Genomic DNA, 13,292 nt, shown 5'->3' with positions numbered 1-13,292 from the left:
TTTGCAGGGTCGGCAGGGCTGAATTTGCCATTGTCGTTTTCAGTGCCTAGCTCGATGCCGGGTGGTCCGTCCGGTTTCATCCCTTTTTTGTGACTATGTAGCAGTTTGATACAACAGAGTGTCTGGCTCAGCCATTTCAGAGTCAACCACATTGCTGTGGGTCTGGAGTCACATGTAGGCCAGACCAGGTAAGGACGACAGATTTCCTTCCCTAAAGGACATTAGTGAATCAGATGGGTTTTTACAACAATTGACAATGGTCCCATGGTCATAATTAGGACTTTTAATTCCAGATTTTTATTGAATTTAAATTCCACCATCTGCAGTGGTGGGATTCGAACCCGCGTCCCCAAAGCATTACCCTGGGTCTCTGCATTACTAGCCCAGCGACAATACCACAATGCCATTACCTCCCCTTGCTTTTTTTGCAACTCACTTTAAATCTGTTCTTGTTCTTGACCCTCTCGTTCTTGATCCTTTAATGAGTGGGAACAGTTTCTTCCTGTCTACTCTGTCCAGCCCCCTCATGATTTTGAACATCTCTATCAAATCTCCTCTTAGCCTTTTCCTCTCCAAGAACAATCCCAATCTCTCCAATCAATCCTCATAGCTGAAGTTTCTCATCCCTGGAACCATTCTTGTAAACCTCTTCTGCAATCTCTCCAATGTGTTCACATCCTTCCTATAATGTGGTACCCAGAATTATACACAATAGTCTAGCTGAGGTCTAACCAGTGTCTTATATAAATTCAGCATACCCTCCCTGCTCTTGTACTCTATGCCCCTTACAATAAAGCCCAGGATATGCTTTATTAACTGCTGTCTCCACCTGTCCTGCCACCTTCAATGATCTATGCACATATACAGCCAGGTCTTTCTGCTCCTGCACCCCCTATTTTATATTGTCTGTCCATGTCCTTCCTACCAAAAGACATCACCTCACACTTGTACACATTGAACTTCATCTGCCACCTATATGCCCACTCCACCAAATTGTCTATGCCCTCTTGAAGTTCCACACTGTCCTCCTCACAGTTGGTGCTTCTTACCTTGAGCCCTCTATCCATCATAATATTTCCACCTTTCTCGGCTTATTCAGGCCTGTTACTTCTGCTATCATTGCTTCTATCTCCGTCACACCCCTCAGTCTCCCACCCATTGCAGTTTCTATTAAACTACCCACCTTCTCCTTTTCAATTCTAAGGGTTACAGTCTCCTCACCACAGAAACCATGATGCAGTTAAAAAGGTCATTTGACCCAGTGTGCTTGTGCTAGTTCTTTGGTAGAACTGATTAATGCTAATGTCCTAACCTGGCAGATTTACTAGAAGCGTTATTTCAATAATTCCTTTCCTGCACATTACTCCAGGATTACCTGAGACAGCAAAGAGACCTCAAACCACCTCTTTGCTTGCAAACCTTTCTTTCAAGCCATCATTCTTGGTGTATACTCTGTCCTATGGTGTAGCTTTCGGGGGCCAATAAACCACTCCCACCAATGACTTTTCTTTACTATTTCTTATCCCCACACAAACTGATTCTACATCTTGATCCTCCAAACCAAGGCCATTTCTCACTGCTGCAGTGATCTCATCCTTTATTAACCTTTTTCCTTTCTTCCTGTCCATCCAAAAGGTAAAATACCTATAAATATTCAGGTCCATGATTAAAGATTAAAGATTACAAACAGTTAACTGAATCATTGTTAATAATAAATTAGGCATTATTAAAGGACTGTATCATGTACAACAGTTTATATACATTGCAAAGGCTATGGGCCCTGACAATATAATGGCAATAGTACTGAAGACTTGTGCTCCAGAACTTGCCGCGCCCCTAGCCAAGCTGTTCCAGTACAGCTACAACACTGGCATCTACCCGGCTATGTGGAAAATTACCCAGATGTGTCCTGTACACAAAAAGCAGGACAAATCCCACCCGGCCAATTACTGCCCCATCAGTCTACTCTCCATCATCAGCAAAGTGATCGAAGGGGTCATCAACAGTGCTAGCAAGCAGCACTTACTCAGCAATAACATGCTCACTGACACTCAGTTTGGGTTCTGCAAGGCCACTCAGCTCCTGACCTCTTTAAAATCTTGGTCCAAAAGTGGACAAAAGAGCTGAACTCCAGAGGTGAGGTGAGAGTGACAGCCCCTGAAGGCAGCCCTGGCAAAGCTGAAGTCAAAGTGAATCAGGGGAATATTCCTAACTAGTTAGAGTCATACCGAGCACAAAGGAAGATGGTTGTGGTTGTTGCAGGTCAGTCATCTCAGCTCCAGAACACCAATGCAGTAGTCCCTCAGGGTAGTGTCCTTGGCCCAACCATCTTCAGCTGCTTCATCAATGACCTTCCTTCCATTATAAGGTCAGAAGTGGGGATGTTCACTGATGGTTGCACAATGTTCAGCACCATTCACAATTCCTCAGATACTAAAGCAGTCCATGTCCAAATGCAGCAAGACCTGGACAATATCCAGGCTTGGGCTGACAAGTGGCAAGTAACATTCACACCACACAAGTGTCAGGCAATGACCATCTCCAACAAGAGAAAATCTAACCATCGTCCCTTGATGTTCAATGGCATTACCATCACTGAATCCCCCACTATCAACATCCTGTGGATTATTATTGACTAGAAACTGAACTGGACCAGCCATATAAATACTGTGGCTACAAGAACAGGTCAGAGACTAGGAATCCTGCGATCAGTAACTCACCTCCTGACTCCCCAAAGCCTGTCCACCATCTACAAGGCACAAGTCAGGAGTGTGATGGAATACTCCCCACTTGCCTGGATGAGTGCAGCTCCCACAACACTCAAGAAGCTCGACACTGTCCAGGACAAAGCAGCCCCACTTGAATGGCACCACATCCACAAATATTCACTCCCTCCATCACTGACGCACAGTAGCAGCAGTGTGTGTACCATCTACAAGATGCACTGCAGGAATTCACCAAGGCTCCTTCGACAGCACCTTCCAAATCCACGAGCACTACAAGGGCAGCAGATAGATGGGAACAGCACCAGCTGGAAGTTCCCCTCCAAGTCACTCACCATCCTTACTTGGAAATATTTCTTTTTTAATTCATTCATTGGTTGTGGGCATTGCTGGCATTTATTGCCCATCCCTAATTGCCCTTGTTCAGAGTTAACTACATTGCTGTGTGTCTGTAGTCACATGTAGGCCAGGTAAGGATGGCAGGTTTCCATCTGTAAAGGACATTAGTGAACTGGATGAGTTTTTACCACAATCGACAATGGTTTCATGGTCATCATTAGACTTTTAATTCCAGATTTTTTAATGAATTCACAGAATCACAGTGCAGAAGAGGCCTTTCGGCCCATCGAGTCTGCACCGACACTTGAGAAACCTACCTACCTAATTCCATTTACCAGCACTTGGCCCATAGCCTTGAATGTTATGACGTGCCAAGTGCTCATCCAGGTACTTTCTAAAGGACGTGAGGCAACCCGCCTCCACCACCCTCCCAGGCAACACATTCTAGACTGTCACCACCCTCTGGGTAAAAAAGTTTTTCCTCAAATCCCCCCTAAACCTCCTGCCCCTCACCTTGAATTTATGTCCCCTTGTGACTGACCCTTCAACTAAGGGGAACAGCTGCTCCCTATCCACCCTGTCCATGCCCCTCATAATCTTGTACACCTCGATCAGGTCGCCCCTCAGTCTTCTCTGCTCCAACGAAAACAATCCAAGTCTATCCAACCTCTTTTCATAACTTAAATGTTTCATCCCAGGCAACATCCTGGTGAATCTCCTCTGCACCCCCTCCAGTGCAATCACATCCTTCCTATAATGTGGCGACCAGAACTGCACACAGTACTCCAGCTGTGGCCTCACCAAGGTTCTATACAACTCCAACATGACCTCCCTACTTTTGAAATGTATGCCTCGATTGATAAAGGCAAGTGTCCCATATGCCTTTTTCACTACCCACCAACATGTCCCTCTGCCGTTAGAGATTTATGGACACACACGCCAAGGTCCCTTTGATCCTCAGAACTTCCTAGTGCCATGCCGTTCATTGAATACTTCTTTGTCAAAATACTCTTTCCAAAGTGTATCACCTCACACTTTTCAGGGTTAAATTCCATCTGCCACTTATCTGCCCATTTGACCATCCCATCTATATCTTCCTGTAGCCCAAGACACTCAACCTCACTGTTAACCACCCGGCCAATCTTTGTGTCATCCGCAAATTTACTAATCCTATCCCCCACATAGTCATCTATGTCGTTTATATAAATGACAAATAATAGGGGACCGAGCACAGATCCCTGTGGTATGCCACTGGACACTGGCTTCCAGTCACTAAAGCAGCCTTCTGTCATCCCTCTCTGCCTCCTACAACTAAGCCAATTTTGAATCCACCTTATCAAATTACCCTGTATCCCATGTGCATTTGTCTTCTTTATAAGTCTCCCATGTGGGACCTTGTCAAAGGCTTTGCTGAAATCCATATAAACTACATCAACTGCACTACCCTCATCTACACACCTGATCACCTCCTCAAAAAATTCAATCACATTTGTTAGGCTTGACCTCCCTCTGACAAAGCCATGCTGACCATCCCTGATCAAACTTTGCCTCTCCAAGTGGAGATAGATTCTCTCCTTCAGAAATTTCTCCAATAGTTTCCCTACCACTGACATGAGACTCACTGGCCTGTAGTTCCCTGGCTTATCTCTACAATCCTTCTTAAATAGCGGAACAACATTAGCTGGTCTCCAGTCCTCTGGCACCTCCCCCATGGTTAGAGAGGAAATAAAAATTCGGGTCAGAGCCCCTGCGATCTCCTCCCTTGCCTCCCTCAGCAGTCTGGGACACAAATCATCTGGACCTGGAGATTTGTCCACTTTTAAGCCTGCCAACACCTCCAATACCTTGTCACTCCCGATATCAATTTGCTTAAGAACCTCACAGTCTCTCTCCCCGAGTTTGATACCTTCATCCTCATTCTCTTGGGTAAAGACAGACGTGAAGTACTCATTCAACACTCTAGCTCCACCCATAGATTGCTCCCTTGGTCCCTTATGGGCCCTACTCTTTCCTTGGTTATCCTCTTCCCATTGATATACTAATAGAATATCTTGGGATTTTCCCTACTAATTCAAATTCCATCATCTGCTGTGGAGAGATTTGAGCCCTGGTCCCCTGAGTTTCTGGGTTACCAGCCAGTGTCTTCCTGTCCTAAAAGCACTGTGGGTGCACCTACACCACATGGACCGCAACAGTTCATTTTTAAAATGAATTTTAAAATAGTTTTGAGAAGACGACATTTGGGGAAAATAACCAGAAATGAAGTGTAAGATATTAAGTGCAAACTGTTTATGCAATTTTTTAATCTGTCATGGAATTTAAGCATTGCTGGCTAGGTCAGCATTTCTTGCCCATTCCTAATTGCCCTTGAGAAAGTGTTGTTGCTGCTTTCCCCAATACAGCTGAATGACCAGCTGAACCATTTCAAAGGGCAGTTAAACTTCAACCACATCTTCATTCTTTCATGAGACTTGGGCTTTGCTGGCTAGGCCAGCATTTATTGCCCATCCCTAATTGCCCTCAAGTAAGCAAGACCATGTAAGAGTGGCAGACACTCCTCCCTAAAGGACATTAGTGAATCTGATGGGTTTTTATGACAATATAAGCGCTTCACGAACACTTTTACTGATTGCAACTTTTCTCTAACAGATTTCTTAATGGAATTCAAATTCTCAAAACATCCGAGTGGAATTTGAACACGTTTTCTGGGTGATTTGCCCAATAATAAAACAACCAGATATTTCATCATCTTACCCAAACTCATTCCAGAACCCACCTACTATCTCGGTCCCAGAGCAGCATGTGAATATGATTCAGAATGGATGCCTGCCCCAATTTTACTTCAATCCCAGATCTACAATCCTCGTCAATTGGATGTCGGGAGAAGCCATGATCCAAATCGTAATTCTGAGTGTCTCCATCAAGCAGAGCAGCTTTCAGTTCACCCCCAATAACCTGGGCACCGTATTTCATTGCTGCAATGTTCTCATCAGGGACTGTGAAAACAAAATCATAACCTCTAGTTTATTACCCAAAAAAACAGGAAGAAAGAACATAAACGAATAAGAGTCAGAGAGAAGAGAGGAAGAATGTCAGGGATTGGGGGAGGGAAGAGCATCGGGAACTGGGAGAGAGGGAGAGCGCCAGGGACAGGGAGAGCATATAAAGAGGCTACAAAGGGACATCGATAGGTTAAGTGAGTGGGCAAGGATCTGGCAAATGGAGTATAATGTGAAAAAATGTGAAATTGTCTATTTTGGCAGGAAGAATAAAAAAGAAGCATATTATCTAAATGGTGAGAGTTTGCAGAGCTCTGAGATTCAGAGGGATCTGGGTGTCTTAGTGCCTGAATCACAAAAGATTAGTTTGCAGGTGTTATGACACAGCAGTTGGTAAAGGCTGAGTTGTTTAAACCCCAGGGGATATGTTGGGAGCAGTTCAGGGAAGGTTTACCAGGTGGGTTGTCTTATCAGGAAAGGTGGACAGGTTAGGCTTGTATCCTCAGGAGTTTAGAAGAGTAAGAGGCAACTTAATTGAAACCTTTAAGATCCTGAGGGGTCTCGACAGGGTGGATGTGGAGAGGGTGTTTCCTCTTGTGGGAGAATCTGTAACTCGGGGTCACTGTTTAAAAATAAGGGGTCGTCCATGAAGGGCAGAGATGAGGAGAAATCTTTTCTCGCAGAGGATATAAGCCTTTGGCACTCTTCCTCAGGAAGCAGAAAACTTAAATATTTTAAAGAGAGATAGGTCCTGGATAAGCAAGGGGGTGAAAGGTTATCTAGGGAGGGCAGGAACGTGGGGCAGAGATTACAAACACATCTGCCATGAGCATATTGAATGGTGGAGCAGGTTAGAGTGGCCGAGTTCAAGAGTTTGTATGAGAGAGAGTGAGGGAGCTGGGGGCCGGGAGGGAGGTGGGGAAGGAGGGAGGAAGCAGGGGCCGGGGGAGGGGGGAAGGAGCAGGCCAGGGGGGGTAGGCGGGGAGGGCAGGGGAGAGGCCGGGGCAGGGGTGGGGTGGGGGCAAGGTGGGGAGGTGCAAAGTGAGAGAGGGTGGGTGACCAAGAGACAGGGTAACACTCGCACATTCAATGAATGTCTCCCTGTCGTAGAAACAGAGAAACTAGGAGCAGCAGGAGGCCATTCGGCCCTTCGAGCCTTCTCCTCCATTCATTATGATCATGGCTGATCATCCAACTCAATAGCCTGCTCCCGCTTTCTCCCCATATCCTTTGATCCCTTTCGCCCCAAGAGCTATATCTAACTCCTTCTTGAAAACATACAATGTTTTGGCCTCAACTACTTTCTGTGTTAAGAATACCACAGACTCACCACTCTCTGGGTGAAGAAATTTCTCCTCATCTCAGTCCTAAATGGTCTACCCCACATCCTCAGACTGTGACCCCTGGTTCTGGACTCCCCCACCATCGGGAACATCCTTCCTGCATCTACCCTGAAGGAGGCCATTTGGCCCATCTTGTCCATGCCAGCCTGAGGATCTTTTTGTTTCCTGTCTGCCAACCAGTTTTCTATCCATCTCAATACATACCCCCAATCCCATGTGCTTTAATTTTACACGCTAATCACTTAAGCAGGACTTTGTTGAAAGCCTTCTGAACGTCCAAATAAACCACATCCACTGGCTCCCCCTCATCAACCCTACTAGTTACATCCTCGAAAAATTCCAGTAGATTTGTCAAGCATGATTTCCCTTTTGTAAATCCATGCCGACTCTGTCCGATTCTGCCACTGGTTTCCAAGTGCTCAGCTATTAAATCTTTTATAATGGACTCTAGAATTTTCCCCACTACCGACGTCAGGCTGACTGGTCTATAATTCCCTGTTTTCTCCATACCTCCCTGTTTAAATAGTGGGGTTACCCTCCAATCTGTAGGAACTGTTCCAGGGCCTGTGGAATCTCGGAAGATGATCACCAATGCATCCCACTCTTTCTAGGGCCACTTCCTTAAGTACTCTGGGATGTAGATTATCAGGCCCTGGGGATTTATCGGCCTTCAATCCCATCTATTTCTCGAACACCATTTCACTACTAATACTGATTTCTTTCAGTTCCTCCCTCTCACTAAACCCTGTGTTCCCCAACATTTCTGGTATGTTATTTGTGTCCTCCTTTGTGAAGACAGAACCAAAGTATATATTTAGTTGGTCGGCCATTTCTTTGTTCCCCATTATAAGTTCCCCCGTTTCTGACTGTAAGGGACCTACATTTGTCTTCACCAATCTTTTTCTCTTCACATACCGATAGAAACTTTTACAGTCAGTTTTTATGTTCCCCTCAGGCTTACTCTGGTACTCTATTTTCCCCCTTCTTAATCAATCCCTTGGTCCTCCTTAGCTGAATTCTAAACTGCTCCCAATCCTCAGGTCTGTTGTTTTTTCTGGCCAATTTGTATGCCTCTTCCTTGGATCTAAAACTATCTCTAATTTCCCTTGTAAGCCATGGTTTGGCCACCTTTCCTGTTTTACTTTTGCACCTGACAGGAATAAATAATTGTTGCAGTTCAACCATTTGCTCTTTGAACATTTGCCATTGCCTATCCACCGTCATCCCTTTAAATAACGTTTCCCAATCCATCATAGCCAACTCGCACCTCATATCATCGTAGTTTCCGTTATTAAGATTCAGGACCCTAGTCTCAGAATCAACTAAGTCACTCTCCATCTTGATGAAGAATTCTATCCTATTATGGTTACTCATCCCCAAGGGGCCTCACACAACTAGATTGCCGATTATTCCTTTCTCTAGACACAATGTCCAGTCTAAGATGGTCTGTTCTCTAGTTGCTTCCTCAATGTATGTGACTTAAGAGTTGATGCAGGAGGGAGGGTTTTAGATTCCTGGATCACTGGGATCATTTCTGGGGAAGATGGGACCTGTACAAGTGGGACGGTCTGCATCTGAACCAGAGCGGGACTAACATCTTTGTGGGTGAGTTTGCTAGTGCTGTTGGGAGCAGTTTAAACTAATTCGGCAGGGGGAGAGGACACAGGATGTTAGCAGAATAGGGATACATCAAAATACAGTAAAACAATCAAGTCAGAGGGAGTACAGCTGCATTAAGCTTCAAGGGAGTAAGGCAAGCCTGGATGGCCTCTACTTTAATGCCAGGAGTATTACAGGTAAAACGGATGAGTTAAGGGTGAGGATTGACATGTGGAATTGTGATATAGTTGCCAACACTGAGATGTGGTTGAGGGAGGGACAGGATTGGCAGTTCAACATTCTGTGATATAGAATCTTCAGGCGAGACAGGGGAGGGGGTAAAAGAGGAGGAGGCGTTGCATTATTAGTTAAGAAGTCAGTTACTGCAGTAAGGAAGGATGATATCTTGGAAGGGGCATCGAATGAAGCTTTGTGGGTACAGCTTAGGAATAAAAAAGGAGCAGCCAAATTGTTAGGTGTTTATTATAGACCCCCAAATAGACAGCGGGAAATTGAGGAGCAAATATGTGCTCAATTTGCGGAGGTGTGAAAATACAATAACAATAGGGTAATTATATTAGGTGATGTCAACTTTCCTAACATTAATTAGGATAGACATAGTGTTAAGGGCTTGGATGGAATGGATTTCCCAAAATAGAACCAGAACAAAGAACAGAGAGAAGTACACACAGGAACAGGCCCTTCGGCCCTCCAAGCCTGCAACAATCATATTGCCTGTTAAACTAAAACATTTTGCACTTCCAGGGTCCGTATCCCTCAATTCCCATCCTGTACATGTATTTGTCAAGCTGCCTCTTAAACACCACTATTGTACCTGCTTCCACCACCTCCTCTGGCAGCGAATTCCAGATACTCACTACCCTCTGCATAAAAAACTTGCCCCGCACATCTCCTCTATAGTTTTCTCCTCTCACCTTAAATCTATGTCCCCTAGTAATTGACTCTTCCACCCTGGGAAAAAGCTTCTGACTATCTACTCTGTCCATGCCACTCATAATTTTGTAAACTTCTATCAAGTCGCCCCACAATCTCCGTCGCTCTAGTGAGAACAATCTGAGTTTCTCCAACCTCTCCTCATAGCTAATAACCTCCAGACCAGGCAGCATCCTGGTAAACCTCCTCTGCACCATCTCCAACGCCTCCATATCCTTCTGGTAATGTGGCGACCAGAATTGCACGCAATATTCCAAGTGTGGCCTAACCAAGGTTCTATACAGCTGCAGCATGACTTCCCAGCTTTTATACTCAGTACCCCTGCCGATGAAGGCAAGCATGTCGTATGCCTTCCTGACTACCTTATTCACCTGCGTTGCCACTTTCAGTGATCTGTGGACCTGTACACCCAGATCCCTCTGCCCGTCGATGCACTTAAGTGTTCTGCCATTTACTGTATAATTCCTGCTTGTATTAGACCTTCCAAAATGCATTACCTCACATTTTTCCGCATTAAACTCCATCTGCCATTTCTCCGCCCAAGTCTCCAACCAATCTATATCCCGATGTATCCTTTGACAATCCTCTTCACTTTCTGCAACTCCTCCAACCTTAGTGTCGTCTGCAAACTTACTAATTAGCCCAGTTACATTTTCCTCCAAATCAATTACGTATACTACAAACAGCAAAGGTCCCAGCACTGATCCCTGTGGAACTTCACTAGTCACAGTTCTCCATTCAGAAAAGCACCCTTCCACTGCTACCCTCTGTCTTCTATGACCAAGCCAATTCTGTATCCATCTTACCAGCTCACCTCTGATCCCGTGTGACTTTACCTTCTGTACCAGTCTGCCATGAGGGACCTTGTCAAAGGCCTTACTGAAATCCATGCAGATAACATCCACTGCCCTTCCATCGTCGATCATCTTTGTCACTTCCTCGAAAAACTTGATCAAGTTAGTGAGACACGACCTCCCCTTCGCAAAACCATGCTGCCTCTCACTAATACGCCCATTTGCTTCCAAATAGTAGTAAATCCTGTCATGAAGAATCTTCTCCATTAATTTCCCTACCACTGACGTAAGGCTCACCGGCCTGTAATTTCCTGGATTATCCCTGCTACCCTTCTTAAACAATGGAACAACATTGGTCATTCTCCAGTCCTCTGGGACCTCACCCGTAGCCAGTGAGGATACAAAGATTTCTGTCAAGGCCCCAGCAATCTCCTCCCTTGCCTCCCTCAGTACTCTGGGGTAGATCCCATCTGGCCCTGGGGTCTTATCCACCTTAATATTCTTCAAGATGCCTAACACCTCCTCTTTTTTGATCTCAATGTGATCCAGGCTATCTACACACTCTTCCCTAGACAAATCGACCGCCAAGCCCTTCTCTTTGGTGAATACTGATGAAAAGTATTCATTTAATATCTCTCCCATTTCTTCTGCCTCCACACACAGATCCCCACCTCTGTCCCTGAGTGGGCCTACCCTTTCCCTGGCTACCCTCTTGCTTTTCACAAAGGTTACAGGAAATGTGTACAGGAAAACTATTTAGGTTAATGCGTAAAGGGTCCAACAAGGTACGGCGCATTGCCGGACTTAATTCTGGGGAATGAAGCTGGACAGGTGGTGGTGGTGGGGGAGCATGTTAGTGATAGCGACCACAACATGGTGCAGTTTAAGGGTATTATGGACAAAGAAAGAGACAAATTGCAAAAAATTGTTTTGGATTGTGGGAGAGTGGATTTTAGTAAAATAAGGCAGGATTTGGCCAAGGTAGACTGGGAACAGCTACTTGTGGGGAAATCTACAGAGGAACAGTGGGGGGTGTTCTAAAAGGAAATGGAGGCTCAATATGTTCCCTCTAGGGTGATAGGAAGGAGTAACAAGCCCAGAGAACCATGGATGACCAGAGATATTCAGGTTACGATGAGAAGGAAAAGAGGGGCTTTTAGCAGGTACAAGGGAAGCAAATCAGCAGAGGCATTAGTGGAGTACAGACAGTGCTGGGTGGAACTTAAGAAAGCAATTAGGAGACCAAAGAGGGGATATGAGAAAGCTCTAGCTGGTAAAAGTAGGGAAAATCCCAAGATATTCTATAAGTATATCAATGGGAAGAGGGTAACCAGGGAAAGAGTAGGGTCCATTAGGGACCAAGGGGGCAATCTATGGGTGGAGCCAGAGGACATCGGTAGATTGTTGAACGAATACTTCACATCCATCTTCACCCAAGAGAATGAGGATGAAGGTTTCGAACTCGGGGAGAGAGACTGCGAGGTTCTTAAGCAAATTGATATAGGGAGTGACAATGTATCGGAGGTGTTGGCTGGCTTAAAAGTGGACAAATCTACTTTGTGTCCCAGACTGTTGAGGGAGGTAAGAAAGGAGATCGCAGGGACTTTGACCCAAATCTTTAATTCCTCCCTGGTCACAGGGGAGGTGTCAGAGGACTGGAGAATAGCTAATGTGGTTCCGCTATTTAAGAAGGGTTGTAGCCAGGGAACTACAGACCAGTAAGTCTCACATCAGAGGTTGGGAAACTATTGGAGAAAATTCTGAAGGAGGGAATCTATCTCCACTGGGGAGGCAAGGTTTGTTCAGTGATAGTCAACATGGCTTTGTCAGAGGGAGGTCATGCCTAACAAATGTGATTGAATTTTTTGAGGAGGTGATCAGGTGTGTAGATGAGGGTAGTGCAGTTGATGTAGTTTATATGGATTTCAGCAAAATCTTTGACAAGGTCCCACATGGGAGGCTTATAAAGAAGGCAAAGGCACATGGGATACAGGGTAATTTGATAAGGTGAATTCAAAATTGGCTTAGTTGTAGGAGGCAGAGGGTGATGACAGAAGGATTCTTTAGTGACTGGAAGCCAGTGTCCAGTGGCGTACCACAGGGATCTGTGCTCGGTCCCCTATTATTCGTCATTTATATAAACGATATAGATGACTATGTTGGGGGGTAAAATTAGTATGTTTGCGGATGACACAAAGATTGGCCAGTGGTTAACAGTGAGGTTGAGTGCCTGCGGCTACAGGAAGATATACACGGGATGGTCAAATGGGCAGATAAGTGGCAGATGGAATTTAACCCTGAAAAGTGTGAGATGATCCACTTTGGAAGGAGTAATTTGACAAGGAAGTATTCAATGAACGGCATGACGCTAGGAAGTTCTGAGGAACAAAGGGACCTTGGCGTGTGTCTCCATAGATCTCTGAAGGCGGAGGGGCATGTTAGTGGGGTGGTGAAAAGACATATGAAAAGACATATGGGACACTTGCCTTTTTCAATCGAGGCATACATTACAAAAGTAGGGAAGTCATGTTGGAGTTGTAT

At 45.2% G+C, this 13,292-nt stretch overlaps 1 protein-coding gene across 2 annotated transcripts in view; it reads right to left on the bottom strand.

Annotated features, from left to right (window-relative positions):
• Positions 1-13,292, bottom strand: part of btbd9 (BTB (POZ) domain containing 9) — a 537,933-nt gene that overhangs the window by 433,344 nt on the left and 91,297 nt on the right. For both annotated transcript variants that reach the window (XM_041188563.1, XM_041188562.1), the window contains exon 5: positions 5,839-6,058. In XM_041188563.1, coding sequence (XP_041044497.1) covers positions 5,839-6,058 — 220 coding nt within the window. The remainder of the gene's footprint in view (positions 1-5,838; positions 6,059-13,292) is intronic.

This window comes from Carcharodon carcharias, chromosome 5, assembly GCF_017639515.1.
Source record: "Carcharodon carcharias isolate sCarCar2 chromosome 5, sCarCar2.pri, whole genome shotgun sequence".
Classification (NCBI taxonomy): domain Eukaryota; kingdom Metazoa; phylum Chordata; class Chondrichthyes; order Lamniformes; family Lamnidae; genus Carcharodon; species Carcharodon carcharias.
The sequence above is the reverse complement of the archived record's forward strand: the minus strand, read 5'-3'. Positions and strand labels throughout refer to the sequence as shown.